General features: G+C 33.6%; 3 protein-coding genes and 1 long non-coding RNA gene across 5 annotated transcripts; 2 read left to right on the top strand and 2 right to left on the bottom strand.

Moving 5' to 3' along the window:
- Positions 1–1,220: 1,220 nt before the first annotated feature.
- On the top strand, positions 1,221–9,173 carry LOC114288987 (AT hook motif DNA-binding family protein). Its single transcript, XM_028232622.2, has 5 exons — positions 1,221–2,309; positions 3,324–3,391; positions 4,297–4,428; positions 7,773–7,934; positions 8,623–9,173. The coding sequence occupies exons 1-5, from the start codon at positions 1,874–1,876 to the stop codon at positions 8,851–8,853; spliced, it is 1,029 nt and encodes a 342-aa protein (XP_028088423.2). The 5' UTR covers positions 1,221–1,873; the 3' UTR covers positions 8,854–9,173.
- A 1,905-nt stretch (positions 9,174–11,078) lies between these two features.
- Positions 11,079–15,174, bottom strand: LOC114288986 (putative phospholipid hydroperoxide glutathione peroxidase). Of its 2 annotated transcripts, XM_028232621.2 has the most exons (6): positions 14,673–15,174; positions 13,178–13,254; positions 12,759–12,820; positions 12,411–12,529; positions 11,394–11,561; positions 11,079–11,290 (listed from the first exon to the last, which is right to left on the bottom strand). In XM_028232621.2, the coding sequence occupies exons 1-6, from the start codon at positions 14,964–14,966 to the stop codon at positions 11,258–11,260; spliced, it is 753 nt and encodes a 250-aa protein (XP_028088422.2). In that variant the 5' UTR covers positions 14,967–15,174; the 3' UTR covers positions 11,079–11,257. The 2 variants fall into 2 exon arrangements, with proteins under 2 accessions (XP_028088422.2, XP_082758634.1); XM_082902508.1 differs by having other exon boundaries at positions 11,079–11,561; positions 14,673–15,033.
- Positions 15,175–16,258: 1,084 nt separating this feature from the next.
- RHS8 (root hair specific 8) lies at positions 16,259–18,323 on the bottom strand. Its single transcript, XM_082902507.1, has 2 exons — positions 17,928–18,323; positions 16,259–17,759 (listed from the first exon to the last, which is right to left on the bottom strand). Exons 1-2 carry the CDS (start codon positions 18,312–18,314, stop codon positions 16,362–16,364), a joined length of 1,785 nt encoding a protein of 594 aa, XP_082758633.1. The 5' UTR covers positions 18,315–18,323; the 3' UTR covers positions 16,259–16,361.
- A 7,870-nt stretch (positions 18,324–26,193) lies between these two features.
- Positions 26,194–26,684, top strand: LOC145806215 (uncharacterized). The gene is made up of 2 exons (XR_014349026.1): positions 26,194–26,466; positions 26,611–26,684. It is a non-coding gene; the product is annotated as an uncharacterized LOC145806215 (long non-coding RNA).
- The last annotated feature ends 551 nt before the right edge of the window (positions 26,685–27,235 follow it).

Below are 27,235 nucleotides of genomic sequence, written 5' to 3'. Positions count from 1 at the left end.
AATTTATCCACAATGCCTTTGAATGTGTTTCTGACCGGCAAGAAAATGATTTTGATCGGTAAAAAATTATCTCCTTACCGATTAGAACAATATTCAGAGAGAATTCGAAGAAAAAAATTTGTATGAATGTATTATTACTAATAAAAATATTAGATCTCAAAAATTTTCAGCACAACCACTACTAGTATTTCCATGGAAATAATTGTTGACCGGTGGTACTATATCCCCAATATAGCAAGTAATGTTACAGATTTATATTTTCAAAAAATTGAAATCAAGCATAATAATACTTAGGTCTCGTTTAGCAACAGGTCGGTTTAGTTAAAAAGTCAAAAAATTATTAAAAAAGTCAAAAAATCAAAAATTCATACCAAAAAGTCAAAGATTCTATTTTCTCTCTATTTTTTGCACATCTTTTCGTAAAAAGTCAAAAAACCATCCCAAATATGTTAATTTTTTTTAGCTCATATTTTAGCCAAATAGCCAAAAAGTTACTAAATTAGCCTGTTCCCAAACGAGACCTACTCTATAATAAAGACTTAGGCCTCGTTTGGTAAGTGACTTTAAAAATTAAAAAGCCAACAATTCATACCAAAAAGTCAAATGGTATGTTTGGTTTGTGTTTGAGAAATGTGTTTTAGAGATAAAAAGTACGAAAAGTTGTTTGGTTTGGTTTTTTTTAAAAGATGTTTTGGAAAATTATTTTGAGAGAGAGTTTTGGAAAAAGTGATTGATTTGATGTGTGTGAGAGAGAGATTTATTTGAAAAACTTGTTTGGTTTACAAGTTTTGAGAAATTTTTTTGAGAAAATTTATTTGGTTTGATTACTTTTAAAAACTTATTTGTAGAGAAAATTTCTCAAAATTTTTTCAGAAATACAAACCAAACGAACCCAAAGATTCTCTTTTCTCTTTACTTTTTGCATATCTTTTCGTAAAAAGTCAAAAATTATCCCAAACATTCTAGTTTTTTTTAGTTCATATTTTAGCCAAATAATTAAAAAATTACTAAATTAACTTGTTCCCAAACAAGACTTTAATGGTGTTTTGATAGAGAAGTTATTAGTTAATCTTAAAACACATCACATAATATTTTAATTATATTGTGATTAATAATTAAAAAATATAATAAATTAGAATTAATATAGAGCATATGACCTCATGACGTCCACAACCAACCAATAATTTTTTACTTTGGTAGGCCACCCATGAGAGTTTTCAGACCCTCCCTTCTCACTATGGAGTCTATAGAAGTAGAGTAGTCTCTTTCCCAACCCAGAGTCAGAAACTTACAGCCTGACTACTAAACCCCTCAATTCCCCCAAATAAATTACTCCAGTAGGGCCTTTCCCTTTTCTTTAATTCAAAAGCTCAATTTTTTTATTCATTTTTTATTTGCTCTCACTTTTGTCTTTACCTTCCCTTCCTCTTTCCCAACACTTTCACTTTCCTTCCTCTTCATTTCAAATCTAGGGTTTCTATTTATTTCTCTCTTTCTTTTTCGTTGATGTGTTCAAGAACAGCTCATTCACAGTTCAAAAACAGATGGTTGGTTAACCTCTGGTTTGAGAGTGGCTTCAAAGCTTTAAGCTTTTCTACATTCTTTTGAATAAGCTCTTCTATGGGTTTGTGATATCGAGAATTTTCAGCTTTTGACATTTTTAGTTTCTTCTTTTCTTTTTCATTCTCTCCTCTGGGTAGAGTCTCAAAGATTTATTTTGTTGATTTTTCTAGCTGTAAAACTCTTGTTAAGATTTTAGTTCCAGTGATTCTATTTTTCTTTAACTTTTGATCAGCTCTTTGATTGTTACTAGTGCATTTTTAGAGTTGTAGATTTGAGGGTATTTTGAGGTGAGTATTTAGTGAGTAAATGCATGGATGGGAGGGAAAGCATGGCACTATCTGGGTCTTCTTCTTATTACCTTCATAGAGGGTATAGTGGGTCTGGTTCTGCTTCTGGGTCTGGAACTCAAACTGGGTTATATAACCCGCCTGGTTTCAGGCCTCCAGCAAACCCTAACATTTTAGTGCAGTCCAATGTAAGGGATAGCTCTAGAGGGTCAACATTCCCAGTACAAAACACATCACCAAGTTTCCCTCATGGCCTCAACATAGATGTGCCATCTGGTGTGCCAACTGTGGAGCCTGTAAAGAAAAAAAGAGGGAGGCCTAGGAAATATGGCCCAGATGGGACCAATGTGTCTCTAGGACTCTCTCCGATGTCGTCGAGGTCGATCACGCCCTCGACCCCAAAACGGGGTAGAGGCCGCCCGCCTGGCAGTGGGAGGAAGCAACAATTGGCACTTCTCGGTGAGTTTTTGTTGTTGAAAATTTAATTGGATTTCATGCTTATGCTAGATTATATGCAATTATTTAACTGATGACATGTCTTTGGGGTTGGGACCAGTCTTACCAGCTTATACTCCTTATGTGTCTGTTTGTCTCAAGGCTTGGTTTTCCTGGCCTACATTGTGTTTCAGTTGTGGTAGTTGTTATGGGTACTTTACATTATGGAGGGAACGCTGGCTAGCAATTGGTAGGGTGCTAGACTGTATGGATTCAGTAAGTCTAGGAATTGAAAAAACAGTACATAGAAACCAAACCAAACACAAAATCAGACCAAAACAAACCAAACACATGGATGGACAGGATTTCACAAGATATGTTGTTAGGGCGTACTCCTGGAAAATCCTGTCCATTGAGGTGTTGTCTGTGTTTGGTTTTTGTTTTCCTAGACATGTTCATATGATTATTTACATAATTTAATATGAGAGTTTCAGTGATGTGCCTAGTCATTCGGTTAGTTTGTTGGCTTATTGGTACTTGATATGAATTAATGATTTTTATTAAGGATGTGTTTGGTCCAATTTCTCGTAATTCTTTTATGAACTATCCCCATGTTATATTGGCGACCATAATGCCTGCCCTGTAAAATCTTCATTCACAAATACAATAGTGTCAGTGCAATATTCTTCTAAACATGTTGCGAAGTTGTGAACTTTGAGGTCGTTTACAATGCGCAAAGGCCTTGACTTCCAGAGTCAACTTTGCCTTAAATTGTGAAACTGTTCCTAACACGCTCTCTTATTTGAATCTTGGGGGTTGGGGATGCCAGAATTCAGAAACAAGAATGCGGGATATCCACATTCTCTGTTTTAAGTGTAACTCTAACTTGTTCAAAGTAGCAGAGTTTGTTAATTTTGGTATATTTGAGCTGTTTGACATGCAATTTAGGTTGTGTGGATGTTGGTTTCTATCCTCCTTACTTTTTTGGTTGTTGGAGAAATTGAAGTTGCTTCCAAGTAATCGACGGTTTTCTGCCAGGTGAATGGATGAACAGTTCAGCAGGATTGGCTTTTGCACCACATGTCCTCCACGTTGCACCAGGAGAGGTATGCTATATCCCACCTGGCAATTTTTAAGCACTACCATATATAGTATTTTGGAAGCTTGATTTGACTATGTTATTGTTTACCTTTCCTTGGACTTAAGAGGTCGATGTTGTATGCATTCATAACCTTTATTTATTTAAAAAGTACCACTTTTAACTAGACTGAATTGGTTGTTTTTTAGGATTTATTAGAAGCTTGTAATTCATGTAGTTTATATATGATAACAGTTTTATACAAGAATGGTGCTATTGGGAAAATTTTTGTTAACTTGATAAATGAAGGATCTTAATTATTTGTTCAAGTTAAAGATTATCTATTTTTTCCTCATAAAAGTTAAGGGTTGTTTGGGATGATCTAAATAAGTGCACTTAGGCCAAGTTTGGGGACTTTAAAAAAAGCCAAAAAGCCAAAAAGTTACTCAAAAAGTTAAAAAGTTAACACTATTCACCAAAAGTCAACAATTACGGCTGCACAACTCCCAATTCAAATTTTTCCCTACAAATCAATTTTTACAATTTTTTATTACACATTTTTCAATAAAAAGTCAAAAAGTTAACCCAAACATCCATATTTTCAACCTCAATTTTTTAGTCCAAAAAGACAAAAAGTGCACTTTTTTAGTCTTCCCAAACTTGGCCTTATTGACTTTTTATGAAATATGGGTTGGATTTGGGTTGGGTTTGAAGTGATGTGTTAGAGAGGTGATGTGACTTAAATAAGATGATGCGACTTAAATAGGATAATGACTTTTTGATTTTTTGGCTTTTTTGAAACTTGCCAAACCAGCCCTTAGTTTTTTTTAATGATAATACAATATGTACCGACTATGGTTTTTGTTATTACCCGAATACTTATGGATATTGGCTGTGAGGTAAATTAGGTAATTGCATACCCGTATTCTGCAGGACATTGCCTCGAGAGTATTGTCATTTTCACAACAGAGGCCAAGGGCTGTATGCATCTTGTCAGGCAATGGTGCAGTTTCTGCAGTCACACTTCGCCAACCTATATCCTCTGACACCACTGTAACATATGAGGTTGAAGCTCTCTAATCCATGTCTCTGTCTGCACTGAATTCTTTAATTTTTTTTTGTGTTTCCTTTTTTGTTGAATCTCTTGCCCTCATCAATTTAGGTTCTAAAAGCTGTATAAGGAAATTACAACTATTTAGTGACATTATATGTATTCGTACTAGCTGTGATCTTAAATTGCATGTAGAATATGTTACTTTTGTATTTGATGATATTAAAGTGTAATCTAAAATCATTATGTATTTTATGTACTTTCAATAAAAAAAGGAAAAAAAAGAAAGAAGGAAAGGTACATTTGAATGTTTGCATACATTGTTCATTATTAATACTGAATGCTCCTTATTTTGTTATTTATATTTTGTTTCTTTATCCTTCTTTTAGTAAGATAGATATCTGCACTATGGCCAAAATCAGGGCACTTGTACTTTGACTGTGTTATTATGACATTTGGTTTGGTATATTGCAGACAATGCTAAATTGGCAGGCTATGTTAGATGGACATGAGTGCATTTGTCAGATATGTGTCATTGTATGTTTGTGTAGGTGTTGGAATTAATAAGATTTCTAGATCTTAATGTTGGATAGTTTGATATATATATTGTTGGGCCTATTTCCTAACAGCTTAAGCCTTTAGGACTAGTGGTAATCTTAGACATGGTATTAGATCTCAAATTAGGAGAACTTTTAGATGCAAGTCTCTCCGTTTGTATTTGTTTTCCGTTTGCATTCTGCTTCTCTCTATGTATTTTTTTATTTTTCCACGTGGAAAATGATGTTGCACTTGAGGGAGGGTGTTGGATAGCTTGATATACATTATTGGGCTCATTTTTTAACAACTTAATTTTGGGATGAGTAGTGATCTACTTAAGATGCGGAAACATGGCTAGATCATTGGTATTGCTAGTTTTTCTTCAACCCCAAAAATGTAAAATGTTGTGTCCAGAACTGCAGGGGTATTTGCAGTAGTTCTAAAATAAATACAAGTGATCACCTATGAGAAAGTTGTGGATGCCTATTTGGTTACTTTTAAACCTATAAGGGGCCTGTAATTGTGCATTGATAACATTCCCATCTTCAAAAGGTTTGGAAGCCACAAATATGATTTTTTCTTCCTCTCTCGTTGAAGTCCAAATATTTCACTTTAGCCCTCGTTTTAAGAGTACCTGACCTTTACCTTATTGATAAGAACTCTTGAATAAACAGAAGTAGTAGCATGGCCAAGGGATTAAAGCTGCCTTTCCATCTCTCAATTAACTAGACTGGGATTGGAAAAACTTGAAATAATTGATGCTTGGAGAAATGGAAGAGTGGTCAGTGATGGAGAAATTGATCCTCAAAGATTTCCTTGGTCTTTATGTGGCTCTCAAACAGTCTCAGATATTCTTCTTCATGAGTACTGTTCCAATTCCATATCATCAAGATATATTCTTGCAGGAAGTAGCACATTTGTGTTGCCTGATTTCATTGCTTTCCTTATTTCCTGCTACTTTATTGCATTCCATATAAACCAAAAGGCAAAATGGTTGACTCATGTAGAGTCCCCGTAGACAAGATGCTCCAGGTCCACTGAGCTTACTGAAGTGGTGACTTAGTAAGAAAAGAATTTCTTTGGAAATGTCGAACTAATCCTTGCCAAATTGAGTAAAAAATTCCAACTTAGGATAAAATGGTTCCATAGAATGCTAGTGCACAAGAATCACATGATTTTCTATTTCTTAATTTTTTTTTTCTTAAATGTTTTTTTTTCCTTCTTTTTTGTTTTGTTTTGTTTTGTTTTTGTTTGTTTTTTTTTGATTTTTTTTGTTTTTGTTTTTGTGTGTGTAGTTTGAATAAATTAACTTTCAGATAGAGGACAGCTATTGCTAATAAAAGGTTGAATGATAGCTTTGGATAAGGATTCAAAGGGCAAGGGGAATCTTTAGCTTTAGAACAATTCTCCAGTCCTTGATTAAAGAAAATATAGTTATTGTTTAGAATATTAAGGCATTTATTGAAGAATGGGATTCGATTCATTCAAATGAACATGGAAAACCAACCCAGGAAAGTGAAACACTAGAAGAGTGCTCTCCACGTCACTTGTCGTCCTCCTGGAATTGATTTTCACTCCATCACTAACATTTAATTTGATGTAGGGAAGAAAGATTTGTAACTACCCACTCATTGCCTTTTTTTACCACATTTGTTTTCAACTTAGTCAACTTGTGTTTCATTTTTTTCCATTTATGAATTGTTTAGTCACTCACCGAAACATGAAAAAAAGCATATAAACCACTTAATTTGTGCAAAGTACCTACTTGTGGACTCATTAATGCTTATAAAAACCCTTATTTTTTGATGCATTTCTATAAATTGCGACCTCTCATTCTCACTTCTGCCTCGGGTTGGCCCGTTGGACATGTTCTCATATTGGCTGCAGTATTTTCCTGCACTGACTTGGGTGTGTAAGGAAATACAATGCCGAAGTAGGGGCTTCCCAATTTATGCATGCTGCATTTAGTTCTCTCTTCCTCAACCTTCCCTGTTTCTAGAAATGGGTCAAGCATTCAGTCTAGAATCAATTGACTTAACTTTATACCATATGAACTCTCAATAATAAGTGAATCAATGCTATGTCAGTTAGCCTGATCTATTTTGGGCAAGTCTGGGCTTATAAATTTGTGCATGATCAAGACTATTAGCAATTGCAATTATGATAAAATTATAAGGATTTAAGAATGTTGGTGTTGATTTAAGAAATGCCTTTGGTGTTGGTATGGGTTTTTGCTATTTGAATTAGGTTGGGGCTTTTAAAGCATTGTGCATGTTCTATTATCTTGTGCAGCAGCTAAGCTTGTATGATTAGTGCTGAGAAATTATGTAAACATGGGTAGATGCCTTGGAGATGATTTCTCTTGTATTGACATGGTTAGATGCCTTGGAGATGATTTCGATTCTATTTTGTATAATAATCACTTCCATGCTTTCAGTTCTGCCTGCAGCCAATGCTCTGGTAATTGTGTGCTAGACATTTGTTTAATCTTAGCTTGAGAAAAATTTGTAGTTGTTGTCAAGCATGACGGTGAGGTTATTGCAAACAGAGCAATGACTCTTTGCATTTGGTGATTGCTTTGCTGATACTCAGTTGAAAGTCCTTTCTTTTTCTTAAAAAAAAGAAGGTGATGTGTTTTTGAAGAGCATTCAGATCATATGGAAGGGATTATCATTGTTGATATGCATGGGGTTGGAAACATTAATTATCACCGCCACTGTATTGAATGCATTTACTTTCCGATTATTTAAACTTCCTTTCCCTATGACTTTCACAGTGATACTTTAGACAAATGTTGACTTTGATTTTTCAACTTCCATAGGGGCGTTTCCAGATACTATGCTTGTCAGGCTCTTACCTGGTTTCTGAAAGTGGTGGTCCTCGCAATCGAACTGGTGGTTTAAGTGTTTCCCTTTGTAGTGCTGATGGCCATGTCATTGGAGGCGGAGTTGGTGGCATGCTTATTGCAGCAAGCCCGGTTCAGGTATATTCCCCGTTTCACTTCTAATACCCACCCTGCATTCCCTGTTCATGGTTATTTGCATTCCCTGTTCATGGTTATTTACATGTCTAAGTAGCACAAACAAAACACGCGACACGATACGATACGATACGATACAATTGTTTTTAAAAAAAATACTGGACACGACACGCTTGGGACACGTTAAAAGTTTATATTCTTACAAATTTATTTATCATATATGAATAATTTATTCAAAGATAGTGAAAAATATGCAACATAACTCTAATTACATTAAAAAGCTATATACTTAAACATCATGATAACAATTACATTTTGAAGAATGCAAATCAATTATAGAACATTATCACATTGTGTATTCATGTTATAAATGTTTTAAAATATATTTAGAGTGCATAAGTTGTGTTATGATGAATGCAAAACATTATTATTATGAAGAGATTCATCAGGTGAGACGTTTTTGGAGGGTTCAAGATGTGTTGCCCAAATGTTTGTGAAGTAATTTGATTTTTTAATTAAGGAAAGTTAAAGAAGCATGCTTTTTTTGTAGAAGTGTCTGTGCTTCTTAGTTACATGTTTTATGTTACTCGTCCAAATGATTTGTTAATTGCTGCATTCTATGGCCAAAACAAAAGTACGACAGTTTGATTTCAATGACAAAATGCATGGCAACGAATGTCAATTACTGCAGGTGGTAGTATGCAGTTTTGTATACGGCGGTTCTAAATCAAAGACCCAAATGGCAGTTGATCCCAGAGGTGAACAATTTCCTGTGCTTCCTCCTGGTGAAAAATCAGCCGCACCAGCAATTGCTGCTTCTGGCCAAAATCATCATACTCCGAATTCTTCAGCTGGTGTTTGGCCTAGTTCAATGCCTCAAATGAGGAATCCGCATACTGGGATTGACTTGACGCGTGGATGATGATAGCAAGACACATGGCAGTTTTTGTATATATGTGTTGTAAATGAACCGCGTCGATGGGATCGGTGAACTCTTTGACCACACCTTGTCTTACCAGGATTAGATGATTGTTGTGCTAACATATTTGTAACAGTTATAATTATGAGTTTTTATGTAGGAACCATTGTAGAAATTTTCTGGCAATTGGGAGTTTCGGTGCACTATTGTCATTTGTAGTAGGTGAACATGATTTCTGTTCCAAATGATCCAGGGGTTATCTTCTTTGGGCTAAGTTGTAACTGTATCTTCATTTTAGTTTGTGAAAAATATTGATGACCCAACTAGATTTGTTTTCCATGTTAATTGTTTTTTTCCATCTTACATAGATTTTAAATCTTTAGCTAATTTATGATCCAAACAAAGCTTAAAAATAAGCAGCAGCTTTTCGAACAACCACTAAGCAGGGGATGATTCAGGTAGATAGATGAATAGAATGTATACAAGAGAGGAGTGGCCACGTTTAATATGTGAACTAGGTTTTTTTACTCTCTTTGAGATAGATAATACTAGGAAATATATTTAAGTTGAATGTTAGTAGTATGTAGGACAAAATTAATTTGTATTATATTGTGTAAGCATTCATATTGATTAGGATAACATCTAGAGTGACATTATTATTTTTTCTTATATTTTTGATAATTAGGTGGCCGGATAAATTTGTGTATTTCAATTATTTTTGGAAGTCCAATTTCATTGCCCACTTGTGGAGTTCCAAGTGAGATTATGACGATACCAATCTCACTGTCGGCTTGAAAAGACTCCAAATGAGATTATGAAAAACAAAATGTATGTAATCTTATCTAACTTTTGAAGAGACTACGTGAAAAGCCTTTATACACCGGTGAATTATTAATCTTGGGATACATTGTTTCTAGATTATTTGGTTTGATTGAATTTATATCATATATTTGTTTAGTCATGGGATTAGATGTCTGGATTGGATTATTTTTAGTGAATCCAATATTTGTTTGTGATATTATGGAAAATAATATGTTCAAATGACTATTTTATCATTTTCAATTATTTACAAGTAATAGCAAAATTAAACATACCTTTAATATTTTAATTATTTTTAGTTAGATTAAATAAAAATTTATTTTTATTTTATTTTTTGCACAATTAAATAATTTTATTTTTAAAAAATTAAATATAAATAAAAATATATGTTATTTTTTAATTAAAATTTTAAATAAATTTATTTTAAATAATAATAATAATTAAATAATGAAATAAAATAAAACATCTATTAAAATTTAAATAATGAAATTAAATAAAATATAAACAAAATTTTAAAATAAAACATCAATAAAATATCAATAAAAAAATATTTTAAAAAATTAAATAAATAAAACAAAAATAAAAATTAAATTAAATAAAATAATTTTATTTTTAAATTGAGACATTTAAATTTTTTTGAATTTTACTAAATATAATACATAATTAAATACTAAAGGGCAAAAATGTAATTTTATTGTCTAATCCCACCCTCCCATGAGATAGGATAGTCCCATATTTGTGGGACTAATAATCCGGGAAGACTATTAGTTCGGGACAAAATTTTTCAAACAAACAATGAACCATTTATAGTTCAATCCCACGTCCTAATCCTTCAAAACAAATACACCCTTACATAAGGAAAATGGTCCTTTGAGGGCTTAATATATATTTACATTAGTTGTAATTCTTCTGTCAGCTATTTCATCTACCACTGATACAAATTTCTTCTTGCATTATTATTACAAAACACCAAGCTTTCCATTGACACACATTCCACTAAAATTTATTTTATAATTTAGCTCCATTAACAATTCTTGTCTTCATTGATGTGGTGACTAATATTTATTTTTATATTTTGGCTCCGTTATTAAGACATTGATATGCCAACTTATTTTTTTATATTTTAGCTCCATTACTAAGACATTGATATGTTAACCACCACACTCAGCAGCGGGTATTGATAGCACCCTTGACAGGCATCAAAAACCCGCCAACACTAGTGAAAACCCGGGTTAGAGCTTGTTCTAATGAATACTACAGTAATTATACACATTTCCAACAGGCCAGAAAGTCACGTTTTCCATGGCTTCTTTTTCATTCTTACCATGAACATGGAACTAAACTGATGTTCCACAAAGGTGAATTGCTTGGTGATAAGTAAACCATTACTTGTGCATCAACCGCAAAAATGGGAAGAAATAGAACATTCATTAGAAAACAGCTAGCATAATTATAAAATCCAAGGTGTGACGTTTACATAATATGAAGGTTCAAACAAAGGGGGCACTGTTGACAATGATTCATCAAGTCTTACTATAAAAGTGCCATTATTTACCAAAAACTGGAAAAAGCAATCATAACTCAGAACTTAAGCGCTTCCCAGAAGTTTCTTGATATCCTTCTGCAAATAAATACAGAATACATGAGAACATTGTATTGGCTGTCACTGGTGTAGGTGGATTTGTAAGATTGAGAAAATGAGTAATTGCGTAAGCAGGTTTTACCTCGATACTAAGAGGAGAAGTCGTGGGAGCATAGCGATCGACAACATTTCCTTCTTTATCAACCAAGAATTTAGAGAAATTCCACTTAATGCTGTCCCCAAGAAGTCCACCTTTGCTTGACTTCAGGAACTTGTATAGTGGAGCAGCATTATCACCATTCACATCAACCTAAGAATAAAATGGGTGTTAGCAGCCGACCACTCTAATCAAAGAACATAATGTGGAGAAGAAATGGCATCATAAGTTTCATTGGAGGAAGTGAAAAACCCTCTTAAATTTTATTTATTTATTGGATAAGTAAAGGACCATTTAACACATGAATGGGAAGGAGGAAGGAAAACGGTAAAATTAACACCTCCATTTATGATTGATGACAACAAGATTTAAACCCTACTCCACAAACTAATTTTGGACCTTTGGTGCTGGTTGGACACTGGTTTTGTAAAACAATAATACAAGGATAAGCCCATGTTTTATACCACATTTTGTTTATCATGAGAAATCTCATGTGTCAATACTGCATTAATATAATAGGTGGTCACCACAAGTTTTATAGTTTAATAACACTGCAAAATGAACAATACAAGGAGTGTCAACCAAGTACAACCATTTGAAATCCTCTCAAATGAGGCCATAGAAGGACTAGGAATGTCAGAAACACAGGATAGCATGGAGATTCATTATCTTAAACCCAGTCCAACCGCCCAGTGTTTTCACAAACACAGGATAGCATGCGTGCCGTGAGATACAATAATACGAGTTCTTCAAGTTATAGAGGTACGTGCATAACACGTCTTGAATACATAGTGTTATCAGGAACCTCAAACAACAGATCTATTCAATGCATACTAGGCACACATTTTTCAATATCTTGCAACCAAAGATTTCAAAGTGAAAATTTTATATTCTAGGTCTTTCAGAAAAGGAGAAAAATGAGACAGTAAATGGAAATGAAGAAAGATCTTGTTTATAATTTACTTATTCATCCCAAAGCAGTTCATTGTTGGCAATACCTACCTTATCAAATATGGGGAATTCAGCCTTAAAGCGAGTGCAAGCAAACTCCAAAATCTGGTCATTATTCCCTGGCTCCTGCTCACCAAACTGATTGCATGGGAATGCCAGAATCTCCAGACCTGCACTTAAATAAATGCATGATAAGGCACTAAAGTAAGTGTACAGGAAAACAGGGGTTTTATTCTACTATTCAGTTTCTCTAATACTTTCCTGGAGAAACAGGGAGTTATTACACAAAAATAGCGATATGTTTGAAATATATATAACTAATTCAACACTAAAAAATGTGTGTTGGCACGTTCATAAGAAATGATTGAGCTACCCAACTGAAAATAAATTGAAGCGAACCTTTATCTTTGTACTGTTCATATAATTTGCTCAACTCTGTGTAATTCGAATTGGTCAAGCCGCTGCATCAGAAAAAATTAATTGTTAGACCACACTTCTGTTATTCAAATTAGTGTCATTTTTTCTTTCCTCTTTTTGGGTTAGAGATTGGAGAAACGGGTTGGACTGGGATACCACCTCTAGAGAAATACCTACTGTTGTCCTAGTTTAAGTATGCTAGTAAGTAGCAACTGCAACTAATACAATTCGGTTTTGTTATGGCACCACTAGTGGCTACCATGGAAAACAAAGGGATGCATTCCACAAAACCTGAATTAGAATGAGAGTTAAGGAGCTCAAGCTTGAATAATCAAAAGACAATGCTTACCAACAACCCCTCGGAAAAGAAAGTACAAAAACCAAGAAACTATGTTATATACCATTGTGATGCGACATTTACAATCAGTAGGACCTTCCCCTTGTACATGCTAAGATCCACATCATTTCCTTTAACATCCTGTAGTAAAATGAACATAAAACATGAAATTCAGAAAGAAAAAACCTCCCAGCATTGGACACTAAAATCTTGATCACAGTAAGTCCCCGCTTGGTAAAACTTATTTTGAGCCTTTTAACTTAAATTTTAAAATCACATGCCTAAGAGCATCTCAAATCCTTCAAATTTTCTTTCAAATTTATATTCGATGAGAAAGTAGTCAAAAATAATCTCCAATCCTTTCATCAAATCAAAGGCGCGTTAATTTTTTCATATTTTGTAAACTCATCAAATTTAAATTTGATAAAAATTTAAAAAGACGAAGCATTAGAGCATCTCCAACGGTGTAGCAAATGTTTCACCAAATCTGAGTCGAAAATGGGTCATTTCCTTGATTTGATACTTCGCGCTCCAACGGTTCAACATCAAATTCATTTCATCAAATTTGCGCTGGGCAACCGGTTGGTTGACCGGCCGGTCAACCGGTAACGGCAAAAAAATTTTTTTTTTTTTTTTTTTTTTTACCTGTTTGAACCTTTTTTTTTGAATTTTTTGAACTTTTGGTGGTCGACCGGGTGGTCAACCGGCCGGTCGACCGGGTGGTCGACCACCTAGGCAAATTTTTTTTTTTTTTTTTTTTGAATGGTTTGAACCTTTTTGTGAACTGTCTGAACTTTCTCCGGGGGCGACCGGTTGGTTAACCGGTTGGTCAACCGGATGGTCGACCCGTTCCTCTCATCCCAACGGTTAGGAACAGTGTTTTGGTGAAATGCTTCGCCTGCACTCAGTTTGGTACTATTTTTGCTGAATTCTGGATTTGATATCGATTTGGTGAAACCGTTGGAGCTTAAAAAAGTGACTTTTTCACCAAATTTTAAATTGATGCCAGGTTTGGTTCACCGTTGGAGATGGTCTTAGAGATAGAATTTTTTCCCCATCAAAAATTGATGAAAGTTGAAATTTGGGATAAGATGAGAATTTTTAAAAAGATTTTGACGAAAATTTGATGAAAGGATTAGATTATTCATATCAAATCAAGCTTTTTCACTCAAATTTGAAATCAAATCAGATGAAAAAAATTAGTGACGTGTCTTAAGCAGTTCTACTTTGAAAAAGTATTTTCAGCTCTTTTAAAGCTAACTTTAAGTTTTACTAGACAGTGCCTAAATAAAATTTAGAATTGATTCACACAGTTACACTATTTAAGTCTCATCTTTCAAATTCTGAAAAAATTCAAGACTCCACAAACCACAAGAGTGAATTGAACCTAGTTACTAGTTCATAATTTGGCAGCTCACATAAATTCAATACATTCACACGCATACAAACAATAGATTCAAAAACACATAAGCAGAGAGATTTGTACCCAAAAAAAAAAAGAAAAAAAAGAAGAAGAAGAAGAAGAAGCAGAGAGGTCGGGATCGAAGGGGTTAAGAAACCTTGACGGTGAGCTCATGGACAGATTGGGGCTTCTGGGATTGGCTAGCCATTGTATGTTCCGATCTCAAACTACACAGCACAGGCCTTGTTGTTGAAGAAGCGTTGTTGCTCTGATATATACGAAATGATGATGACCCACAAGAAATCTCTGCTTTCAAGGGCGAATAGAGCAAAGGAATTGAAGAATTGCGAAGAAAATCGAAATGGGTTCGCTTGAGAAGACGAGAGAATTGCTTTGGTACGCTTAGGTTTGTTCGGATCAGGAAGCGAACTGAACAAGAACAGAGATACATATAGAGAGAGAGAGAGAGAGAGTAGCTCTTGCGTCGATGTAAATATTAAGAGGTATAGGATTACACGTGTCTGCTGTATTTGTATAACGCGTGGGTATAGGTAGTCCAAACGTGTTGGACTTAGAGTTTGGTCTGATGGACCGTTGAGATCATTCTAATAGAGGCTGTGTGATGGTTGTGATGAACGGTGCGATGATGCTTTGGGTTTTTAGACTTTTTTTTTTTGGACTTATTTATTTATTATGAAAAATAAAAAAAATAAAAAAAGTGATGTCATCTAATTAAATTAAAATTATTATTATTTATTTTATTTTTTTTCAAGAAGGCCTTAGTTGTTTGTCAAACATCAAAAACTGCTCAATTTGAGCCCAAACAATTTGGCCATCAAAATTGTTTTGATGATTTTTTTATTATTATTTTTCATTTTATTACTTGTTATTTATTTACTTTTGATAACTAGTTGTTTGGAACAATTTGATCACATCTCAACTAATTTTAAAATCTTAAAATTAATCATCGGACAAACTTCTAAGAACCCCTTTAAGTGATTTGAATTCGAAATTTGAATATTATTCTTAATTTTTCATTGGCAAGTTGGATTTTATTATACAATAATATTTGAAAAACTCTAATAGAACTCTAATGATATAGAGAGTGCCCATGTGATATGGGGGCCCACACTCCTCTCTCTCTATCTCTCTCTTTCTTCTACCTCATTAGAGTTCCCATTAGAGTTACTATCTTAAAGTTATGTATCACTATTTTTTATTATAATAAGAGAAATGTTAGGGATCATGAAATTTTTTTCATAAAAATGATTATGAAAGATTTGTGACCCTTAGATTACCTTGATTGGTGTATGGTACTTTATTTTAAGTGTAATCTAAAGATTATAAATATTTCATGATCATTTTTATGAAAGACTTTATATAATACCTAGCATTGCTGTTATAATAATGATGCCAAACAATCAATTTTCTTGGTTTTTTAATTTATATATTTCTTAAATTTTTTTGGGACGTCCAAATTTAGAAGAACTTAAAAGGTAAAGAAATTGGATTAAATTTGAAAAAAAAAATTAAAAAAAAATGAGATGAAGCTAAAACTAACAAAGGTTGGAAAAAAAATTGTTGCTAAAAAAATATTTGATAGACCGGGACTGATAGTGGAAGACATGTACAAATAAACAATTGATCCTAATCAAATCAGTTTTAGTCAAGCAAAAACTATAATCATCTTTTCATTTATAATCTTGAAGAAAACAAAAAAACAAAAAACAAAGTATAAAATTTTTTGTGCATTGTAACTCAAAAAATAAAAAATAAAAACCCACAAATAAAAGAATCAAACAAGAAAAAAAAAAAAAAAAGAAAAAAAAAAAGAGAGTACAAATCATTACAATCTGCTGACCCTCTCAAGCAGATTATTCACAGTTATAGTAAAAGCATCCTGAAACTTTTCAAGCTCTGAATTTGGATCTCCATACACCAACCCAGGTAACAATTCATACACTATATATCTCCTCATGTCCTCTCTCACCATTGCAGGAACTTCCATGAGCTTTTCTACAACATTCACATTCACTTCTCTCACCTCTTCTTTATCTATGAACACTGAATATTTCTCATGATCTTGTGGTAAATGCCATGGATATTGATAGTAAGCTGTAAAAGGATCAAACAACACAGGAATGCAACCCGAGACAAGAGAGTCGAACACCGATTTTCTTGTCGGGCTATCGCCTGGAGGCTGTAAACAAAACTCAGATTCCATGAACAGCTCAATGATCGATTCGGGTTCATCACAACCACCTGAACTGCAATTAAGAAGCTGACATTCGACGCTATTGGTGCACTGCTTGATCAGCGTTGATCTTATGTTGTCAGGGGCGCCAGGGCGGGCTGCCCCTGCGAAACTCACGAGGTTTTTGCGGTTGGATCTGATGATTTTGAGCTGCCAATCGACAACATCGTTGTCGGATTGAGGGTGGAAGTGGGTCGGATGAGGAATACCGATGTCGTTGACGTGCCAGGGTTGTCGTTCGATCAAGAGCTTTATCGGGTTTTGCATTTGATTGAGCTCTAACAATCTAGTCCCCCACGAACTAGAATTGTCGAATCGCCTGAAATCCCATGAAATCTTCCCCAAAACAAACACATGGTCCTTGCCAGAGTTCCGCGGCCAGGGGGTTCGGGACTCGAGCCACTTGACAAGGTCTAGTGCCAAACTGTCCTTGACATCATTTGACACATTCTTGAAATGCCATCTCAAGGTGTCTAGTCCTCCGTAGTATGGCACATAGAAGAGCTTTGCTTCGTTTTCGTTGTATACTCGACACGGATGCTTCAGAACCCGGGAATGAAATATAGGCTCTAACGAGTATTGGTGAGTCCGATACCATCCTTTGCCGAGCTCTGGTATTGGCTCTCCCAATGCTTCATTGCTCAAGTATTTACAGAAATCATCAATCCATGGAATCATATCACCACATTGAGCAGTCAAGTCTTTGTTGAACCTTGGTGGCAATTCATAGACATATATTCCTCTCCCATTGCATGTTGCCTGCTTTGAATTCGACACCCAAGATCGATGTAGTTGTAGCTGTTCTTCAACAACCTTAACAGCATTTGCCACCTCTTCATTCATGTATTTTGTTATGCCCTTCTCGACAATTCGATCAACTGGATTTTCAAACAAGACTGCGTGCATTTGATCGTTTTCTGACACTATAGTGGCAGGTGTCTCATGATTTGGGATGTCATTTTTTGAGTTTTCTGGCAAAACTGCATACGTCTGATTGTTTTCTGACTTTACAGTGACAAGAGTCTCGTGTATTGGGATGTCATTTTTTGGATTTTCAAGTAAGATTGCGTACATCTCACCCTTTTCTGACCCTACAATGACGGAAGTATTGTGTACTAGATTGTCATTTTTTGGGTTTTCAAGGAAGGCTGACTCTACTGTGATAGGAGTCATATGTACTGGACTATCATTTTTTGGATTTTCAACGGCAAAATGATCAACGACTTGTTTTATATCGAGATTGGAGTATTGATGATTAATGAAACTATTATTGATGACTGGAATTGGGATTTTGAGGTTGGGTTGAGTCCCGGCAGACAAACAATAGAGGTTTTTGAGCTTGCGAGAGGAGACGCAAACATGAAGGATGTTGCCGGAAATAATGGTGGTGGAGGAAGACCAAAGGAAGACAAGGATCAAGAGAAGAAGAGCAAGAGGGACTCTATACAACAATTTGGTTAGGATTGAATCAAAGAAGCTAGGTTCTTTGGGTTCCAATCTCTTGGGTATTTTAGAATTCTTCTTGGACAAGTCTGCAACAGCCATTTTTGAGGAGCTAAACAATGATTGTTGGATATTGCATGGTTTGGTTGTGGGTTTTCTAGTGAGGGGGGTAGCTGCAGAATTGGATAGTTTGGACTTCCCAAACAAAGGCGGGCTATATTTGGACATGGAAGCACGTAGTTGCTCGATTGGCATCCTAATTTGTGGGCACGTTGGTTTGAAGATAGTGCACCAGAATATTTAAATGATGAATAGTGATATATGTATTAATTAGTGTATTAATTAATGATGCAACATAATTTAAGATATTATTGATATTTGTAATTTGTATAATGAGTGGGAGAGTGGTGCTACATGTACCAATTAATATACTAACTAGTATACCAACACTAGTTGTGACATTATTATTGACCCCACTTATTATATAAATTATAAATATTAAAAACATATTAAATTATCTTACATCATCAATTGGTAGTACACTAATTGGTACATAAAGCATTGAGTAATGCTAGAGACCCCAAATATTTTACTAAAAGTTTTACCAAATGTCTCACGTGGGACCCACACAATGTGGGTCCCATGTGGGTCCCACACTTATGTGAGACATTTGGTAAAACTTTTGGTACAATTTTTAGGGCCTCTAGCATTTTTGTAAAGCATTAGTCATGAGAGGGGTCAATAATAAGGTCATAATTAATGTTGGTACACTAATTAATATACTAATTGATACATGTAACACAACTCTTAAATGATTAGATTAGATTGGTTCAAAATACAATGTTCCCGCATAAGTCATATCTCATAATCTCAAAAATAAAAAAAAAATAAAAATAAAATAAAATAATAAATAATAAAAAATAATGTAATGAATTTTACATCTTTTAAGAATAATGTGGGTGACAACAATATTTTAAAAGGAAATGAATTTTCACTCGTTTTGAAAAATGGATTGCCCCCTGTAGTCCTCCTTATGTGGACTTATCTCAAGCTTATTTCGGTAAGAATACAGATTGAGATCCCATTTCTCCCACTCTTTTTTGATTATTTTTCTTTTTTGATTGATCATTTTTTTTTTTTCTCCTCCTCCAATCACCATCCGCCACGTGTGTGTGGGGTGGTGGGAGTTGAAGTTTGAGGGGGTTTAAATCACTGCTGTTTCGGTAATTTGAATCGATTATCTTGTAGGGATCATCAAGAAAAATCATTCATGTAAAAAAATCAAGTTAATTAGACATTATTAAGACCTTGTTTGGGAACATGCTAATTTAGTAACTTTTTGACTATTTGACTAAAATATGAGCTAAAAAAAACAAGTATGTTTAGGATGATTTTTTGACTTTTTACGAAAAGATGTGCAAAAAGTAAAGAGAAAAGAGAATTTTTGACTTTTTGATATGGATTGTTGACTTTTTGACTAATTTACTATAATAGGTTATTCTTCTTCTTCTTCTTCTTCTTATTATTATTTTGGTAAATTATAAACATGCCTTCTGAGATTTACTTAAAATATAAAATTATCTCTTGTAATTTGAAAAATTACAAATACCTCCCTGTAAGAATTTTTTATTTAATAGAATTAATTAAAAAGTGAAATTTCTAATTGTTTACCTATATAATAATAAAATTATCTGAATTATTAATTGAAATAAAATTTTAACATTATTAAAAATAGTTAATTAACTTGATGATTTATTAATAAAAGGACATATTTGTTGTGAAATTAGAAATTTAGGGGCATAATGTAATTTTTAGAATTACATAAAGTAATTTGTAACTTAAGTAAATCTCATGAGGTGTGTTTGTAATTTATCTTTATTATTTTAAGCTTTTTTGATGTTTGTAAAATGATAAGACTTATCATTTTGGATATAGTTGCAACCAAGTCAACTTGAGTTGTAATAAGTTTATTCAAGTTTGATTTGAAAATTTAAGGAATTTCAAAATTTATTAAAGTTTAGTTTGATCCCCTAACGAGTTAATTTGGAACAGGTTTACAAGTTAAACATATGTTAAACTCGAGTAATTTTAATTTTTTTATAATGCATATTTGCTTATCAAGCCTAGTGGTATATTATTGAGAATCTCGATTTAAAAATTTAACGTACTTCTAAATGTGGTAAAACTTTTATTATGAATAAAAATTCTATAATATACATATTATATTTTTTACACAAATCACAAATATAATTGGATTTGCTTATTGAATTTATTCTAATAATAGAGTTCATTTTATGCACATCTATATATTACATAAGCAAAATAAGGTTTTTAATGAGAAGGCCCTTGTGAAATTTAAAACCCTCATATTATTTTTCTAGAATTCTTATTTGTTAAATAATTAAAAAAAATTCTATTGGTTAACTTTTATTGAATCATTTTAAAAAATAGTAATTGATCCATTTAAAAGGAAAGTTAATTAATCTATTTAAATAGCTTTTATGCCTTGATTTATATATTTCAAAAGGAAAGTTAATTAATTCATTTAAAAATTTAAATTTGAAAGGAAATTTAATTAATCTTGTGGGGACATATTTTTGAATAGCAACACATGGCCAAGGTAGCACCGAAATACCAGTCAATGTGCCACGTGTCCTGGTCTTGGCATTGAGGTGATCTCGGCTAGGCCGAGGTTACCTGCGAAGATACCAGAATTTGAGATGAACGGATAAGGGATAAGAGTCCTAGAATGAGGGAGGACCTCAGCCTGGATAAGGATAAAACTCTTAGGGAGTTTATCTTCATCTATTGGAGAGTCCAGGATGAGCATTGGGCCAGAGTCCAAGAGAAGCTAGGCTTCTACAGGGATCAAGTTAGTGCTGGCTATAAAAGTAAGGCACCCCCGTAGGTCTAAGGTACGCTTTTTGTATTTTGACTAGTGAGTAAAAGTACTATTTGCTATCTTTGAGAGATAATTGAGTATTGACTTGATCGTCGGAGTGCCCTTGGGTGGACGAACCATCGCCGGAGTCTTATCTTTTGTGACAGGTCGTTCGGGCGCAATCTATTTTGCCGGTGTTCTCCAGCTGAGTACTTGTTTGGCAGTGTGGTCAGAAAACAGCACACACAATTTGGCACCGTCTGTGGGAAAGAAAGGAGAATAAATGGCCAACGATGGAGAGAAAAAGAAGATCGGGGACGACATCCCTAGTTGAAGTGGTAAACACATTAACCCTAACGAAGAGGAGGATAACTGCAACGAAGAAACTCGGGATAAGAATCCCGGATAGAAAGGCGTCGACAAGGAGGGAGACGTACCAAAGAAGGGAGACTGAGGCTCAAAGGACTTTGAAATCAGGAAAAGGAGGTGAGTGGAGTGACAAAATGGCCTTATAGGTAGTCAATTATCAAAACTAATTAAATGACATTATTTTAATCAAATTTAATTGCTCCGAACCGAATTTTAATTAAGCCTACCATAAATTCCTATAAATCATAATTAACACATAAATCAAGTCAATTTCTGATTCGGACGCCGATAAGGCTTTCAATTCGCAAATCGAAACTAAAACATGAATAGATCTTCCTACGCCTAACAGATATAAACACAAACAATGCAACACACATGCAATTTAATTCAGAATTTCACCTTAATCACTAATTAGGCCCAATCAATCACGGATTAACGTTAGTCAGAGGTCTGGGTTGTTACATCTACCCTCTACCTAAACATACCCATGTCGTCTGCTAGAAGGACAATGTGTGAGAATTTAGAGAAAAGAGGTTTGTGTGGGTTTCATGGACCTCGGCTACAATTTAAACAAGTGTTGGGGAAAGAGTTTTTGAAGATCTGAGTGGAATTCGTTTTAATTTTTTCTAAAGAAATGGAGTTCTAGGGCAAATCCCAATCCTAGAGTTGCTAAAACAGGAGTTGAAGGCAAGAATCTGGCAAATGCAGCAAGAAAACAAAAAACAACAATGATTCAGACTCAAGAAGATAAGCAAGAATTCAAAGAACGCTATAACGAAGTGTGTGCAGGGGTGCAAGGCCAAGAATAGTGGGAAAATAAACAAGTGTATGAGCGGTGTGTGTATATGTATACTTAGAAAGAGATTGGGCAGACGCAAAATCATGAAACAAATGTGCTCAATACATGAATGATGGAATTCAACGCACATGTAAATATTCAAGAGCATGACCAGGTTCATAATGGCAGCAAACAATGCAGTGGAGTTTTTAGGTAATCACAAATTGATAAGAGGGAAAACAGTGACTTACAAAAGGGAGTGACGTTGGTGTGAGATACGCCGAAGTTAAACGATAGTGGTACGAGTAGCAGAACGGTGAATGCCTCGCCGGAGGAAAAGAATGAAAGCAGTTGCAGAAAGCTTCGAGAAAACAGAGATGGAGGATTTGGGAGAGAAGTGTTAAAGAGAGATAACTTGAGTGAACGGTGATACAAAGGTGAAAAGACGGAGAGAGAGGGATGTTTTGATCAAAAACACGAAAAGGCGGCAAAATCGTAATTAGTGTGCCTAGGATGACGTGTCTATCAGGCGGCGTACACAAAAGCGACGCGACCTGATAGTGTGTGTGAGGTACGAATCAATGAGGAAAGGACGCGTGGCGAAAACGGTTGAGAAATCATACGTGACAGCTCATGCGCATATGGAACTCTTGGAGTTCTTGATTTAATAAAGCAAAGCCTTCGTCTAAGGAACTCGAAAAACTTGGTTCTTGGTTCTAAGGCATTGAGAAAACACACTATAATCTTGGTCATAACAAGCCGACGTGTGACGACCTCAGTAATGAAGGATAGAGCAAGTCCTAGCCGACATGCTATGTGAACGAATGATATAGGGTCCACCACCTCAGGATGCCGACGTAATAAAACCTAGGGGGCAGTTTGTGGGGATATGTTTTTTGAATAACAACACGTGGCCAAGGTGACACCGAAATACCAGCCGAAGTACCACGTGTCCTAGGCTTGGTGCCGAGGTGATCTCGGCTAGGCTGAGGTTACCTGCAAAGATACCGGAATCCGAGATGAACGGATAATGGATAAGAATCCTAGAATGAGGGAGGACCTCAGCCTGGATAAAGATAAAGCTCTTAGGGAGTTTATTTTTATCTATTGGAGAGTCCATAATGAGCATTGGGCTAGAGTCCAAGAGAAGTTAGGCTTCTACAGGGATCAGGTTAGTGCTGGTTATAAAAGTAAGGCACCCCCGTGAGTCTAAGGTACGCTTTTTGTATTCTGACTAGTGAGTAAAAGCACTATTTGCTATATTTGAGAGATAATTGAGTACTGACTTGATCGTCGGAGTGCCCCCAGGTGGATGAACCACCGCCGCAGTCTTATCTTTCTGTGACAAGTCGTTCGGGCGTAATTTATTCTGCCAGTGTTCTCCAGCTGAGTACCTGTTTGACAGTGTGGTCAGAAAACAACACACACAAATCTATTTAAAAATTTAAATAGCTTTTATGCCTTGATTTGCATATTTTAAAAGGAAAGTTAATTAATTCATTTACAAATTTTAAATTTAAAAAGAAAGTTAGTTAATCTATTTAAAAATTTAAATAACTTTTATGCCTTGATTTACACATTTCAAAAAGAAAATTAATTTATTTATTTCAAAAACTTAAATTTAGAAATTGAAAAGGAAAGTTAACTAAAATATAAATTTAAATTTGAATTTTTATACTACTAAAATAAAGGAATTAATATACATCTTTCATAGATTTTTTTTTTTTTTTAATGTTTAATAATTTTATATGCATCGATATTCCAATCTATATATCTATATTATAGCAAACATTTAACATACATTCCATTAAAAAAAAAAACATCATGAAACCTCCAAAGATTAGTGATGTAGATAGAATCAAGGGCAAATTACACTAACAGTCCCTATAATTTGGGATCGTGTCACTTTGGTTCCTGACTTTTTAATTATGACACACTTGACTCTGAATTTTGAATCTTGTTCCAAATAAGGGCAATTGAAGATACCATTGTTTAATTTCAAGGGCAAAATAGTCAGTTTAATAAAATATAAACTAATTTGACAAAAATAAATGTCAAAAAAAGTATTTTTAATTTTTAAAAAATTATTTTTATCCACCAATGATAAAATTATGTAAAATTGATAAAAATTAATAAAAATTACATGATTAATTTTTAAAAATTAATTTTACATGATTATCATCCTAACACATAATAAAAATTAATTTGGTAAAAAAAAAAAATGTTTAAAAGATTTATTAATTTTATATAATTTTATTTTTAGTGGGTAGAAATAATTTTTAAAAATTGAAAAATGTTTGTTGACATTTATTTTTGTCAAATTAGTTTATATTTTATCGAATTTACGATTTTTCTCTTGAAAAATCTAATGATATCTTCAATTGTCTTTATTTGGAACAAGATTTAAAATTCAGGATCAAATGTGTGACAATTGAAAAGTTAAAAACCAAAGTAACACAAGTCCTAAACTATATGGCCTATTAGTGTAATTCCTATTATCTAAAATCCAATACATTTTCTACCAATTAACTGATCTAAAATCCAATACATTTGTACCTTTTTTTAATTTAAGTAGGCAATGGGGTCCAATACCATAGATTAACAATGTTTTAAATACGAATCAGATCAAATGCCAAACAGGGTTGAACAATTGATTAAACAGTAGGGGTTTAGTTATTCTTTGCCCTGATTTCTGAATCCACAAATTTATGCTTGAAAAAGACACAAAAAATTAACATTATTGGGCCTTTCTAAAATAAAAAGATTAACATTATTGGACCTCCCTAATAAAAATCAACCACTTCTAATAACATTATTGGACCCTGACCCCAGTAGATGAGCCGTCTCCTTTGCTTATGACAAATGGGAAAATTACAAATACACGAGACAGTTACAAAATAATTATATTATGAATAATTTATATAAAACATACAAAAAAAAAAAAAAGAAAAAAAAGAAAAGAAAAGAAAAGTTACATCATTATAAAAATATAATATTTTTATCACGGCTCAAATGCAATTTTCCATGGAAGATTATACGTAACATATTTTAAGTTGAAGTGAGCAATTTGTGTTTCACTTAGCTTCATTTCGGTTCATCTTGTCGAGACGAATTTAAAAAGTATATTCTTTTAAAAGAAATTTAGAAAAAAATCATTAAAGATGAAATTTGCTTATTTTGATTTTTTTTTTTTGTCTTTTTTTGAAATATGTTTTTGTAAGAAAATTTCTGAAAACATGTTTGGTTACAAATTCACAAAAAAATTTCAAAATTACTTTTCTCTCCATTAAACATCAATCAATCATTTTTTCTCTCTCCTCTCTCATTTTCAATCACTTTTTCTCTTATACACATTTACTCAATTACAACAAAATATCAAATTATTCCAAACTCCAAAACTATTTTCAAAATATATAACCAAACAAACTAAAAAAATTTCTAAACTTTCTCCTCAATTTTTTTTTGAAAATTTATCTCAAAATACAAACCAAATACACCCATAATTTTTTAATTCATCTTGTCAAGTTGAATTTAAAAATCTAAAACTTTCTAAAAAAATTCAAAAAAAAAAAAATCAAAAATTAACTTCCCAAAACGCCCTTTACTTTTGGGTTTGAACGGCCTCCAGTTAGCTAGCCCAATCGATGGTCTAGTTCAACCCATTATGAGCTCATTTTGGGTACATCTTGATAATATAAACTGATAGAACTTGTTGAGTTTATTATTCTTGTAAAAAATTATATTGATCGAATATTAATAACTACTTAATCAGATTATATTCGTATGAATAATTTATTTTTAAAATTATAATTATTTAATCTAATCAAAAAATATCATATTCATTCAGAATAATTTTTTTTATAGAATAAATTTTTTATAAAATTATTCAAATTATCAATGTCAACTATATGGTGGAGCCTCATTTCTATAAATTGGGTTAAATCAAAGTAGGTAGACTGAGCCTACATACCTCGAACTTCCTTTTTTTTATAGTTCCAAAAAAAAAAAAAAAAAAAAAAACTACACGGTGGAGCAGAGTCCAAGCACTATCCAGTCCAATTTTTTTGGACGGGAGAGAAGCCACTGCCTTACTTTTCACATTAAGATGTGATTCTTGAAATCATATTTGGCAATTGATTGAGAGAGAGAGAGAGAAAGAAGATGAAGCTGAAAGTCTACACCTATCGATTGTCGCAGCCATCTCGTGCAGTTCTCATCTTCTGCAAGTAATCATATCTAGTTCACTTCACTGCCCTCAATTTTACCAATTAAATCGATTTGGTTCTGGTTTTGTATGAAATTATGCTTTTGTTTCTCTGTTCTCTCACTTAAATTTACGTGTGTGTTTATATTTCTTCTGGGTATTGTAGGTTGAATGGAATTGATTTTGAGGAGATCACAGTTGACTTGATTAAACGTCAACACCTATCTCCTGAATTTAAAGGTGAGCCTTTTTTCACTATCAAGAATATTTGGTAGCAGCAAACTTTGGGTCAATTATTGATATGTAATTAATTAGCAATCTGTTCTTATAGACCAACTAATTTTTTTAATACTTTAACAGAATTGCAAGAATAGAAAGAAAATAGAGAGTGTAGTATTAAGTGTTTATTTGTTTATGTATTTTTCATGTCCTATGATCTGTTTTAGAGAGTGTAGTATTAAGATACTATGATAACTTCATCTTATTATGTTTTCGGTTTTGATGTATCGGGTTTGGAATCCTTCTTGTATTAGGAATATATGATAAATACTGGTACTATTTATCTTATCATATTACTGAAACATAAATCACAAACAAACCAATTACTTGCAATGTATGTATGTATGTGTTGGCTACATATTTTGTGTTAGCCAGTGACAATTCGACGCGTGGCAAAATAAGGGTAATATGGGGAGACCAGTCAGGTCTTCGATCCTGATCATACACGTGGCAGTTAATATTGGTTGTTATAAGATCTGAGTAGCAGCGGATCAACAAAGAGATGTAACGTG

This window comes from Camellia sinensis, chromosome 13 (genome assembly GCF_055761805.1).
Source record: "Camellia sinensis isolate YWXY chromosome 13, ASM5576180v1, whole genome shotgun sequence".
Taxonomy (NCBI): Eukaryota; Viridiplantae; Streptophyta; class Magnoliopsida; order Ericales; family Theaceae; genus Camellia; species Camellia sinensis.
Note: the sequence above shows the minus strand (reverse complement) of the source record. Positions and strands in the feature narration are given on the sequence as shown.

What these genes read in the sequence shown, in the direction of transcription:
- LOC114288987 (XM_028232622.2), top strand. Translation starts at nt 1,874, where the DNA reads ATGGATGGGAGGGAAAGCATGGCACTATCTGGGTCTTCTTCTTATTAC. An exon ending in TCCACGTTGCACCAGGAGAG is followed by an intron (nt 3,392 to 4,296) that starts GTATGCTATATC and finishes CGTATTCTGCAG; the next exon opens with GACATTGCCTCGAGAGTATT. An exon ending in ACACCACTGTAACATATGAG is followed by an intron (nt 4,429 to 7,772) that starts GTTGAAGCTCTC and finishes CAACTTCCATAG; the next exon opens with GGGCGTTTCCAGATACTATG.
- LOC114288986 (XM_082902508.1), bottom strand. Translation starts at nt 14,966, where the DNA reads ATGTATCTCTGTTCTTGTTCAGTTCGCTTCCTGATCCGAACAAACCTA. An exon ending in TCCATGAGCTCACCGTCAAG is followed by an intron (nt 13,255 to 14,672) that starts GTTTCTTAACCC and finishes ATTTTACTACAG; the next exon opens with GATGTTAAAGGAAATGATGT. An exon ending in TGAACAGTACAAAGATAAAG is followed by an intron (nt 12,530 to 12,758) that starts GTTCGCTTCAAT and finishes ATTTAAGTGCAG; the next exon opens with GTCTGGAGATTCTGGCATTC.
- RHS8 (XM_082902507.1), bottom strand. Translation starts at nt 18,314, where the DNA reads ATGGCTGTTGCAGACTTGTCCAAGAAGAATTCTAAAATACCCAAGAGA. An exon ending in TACATATGACTCCTATCACA is followed by an intron (nt 17,760 to 17,927) that starts GTAGAGTCAGCC and finishes GAAAACAATCAG; the next exon opens with ACGTATGCAGTTTTGCCAGA.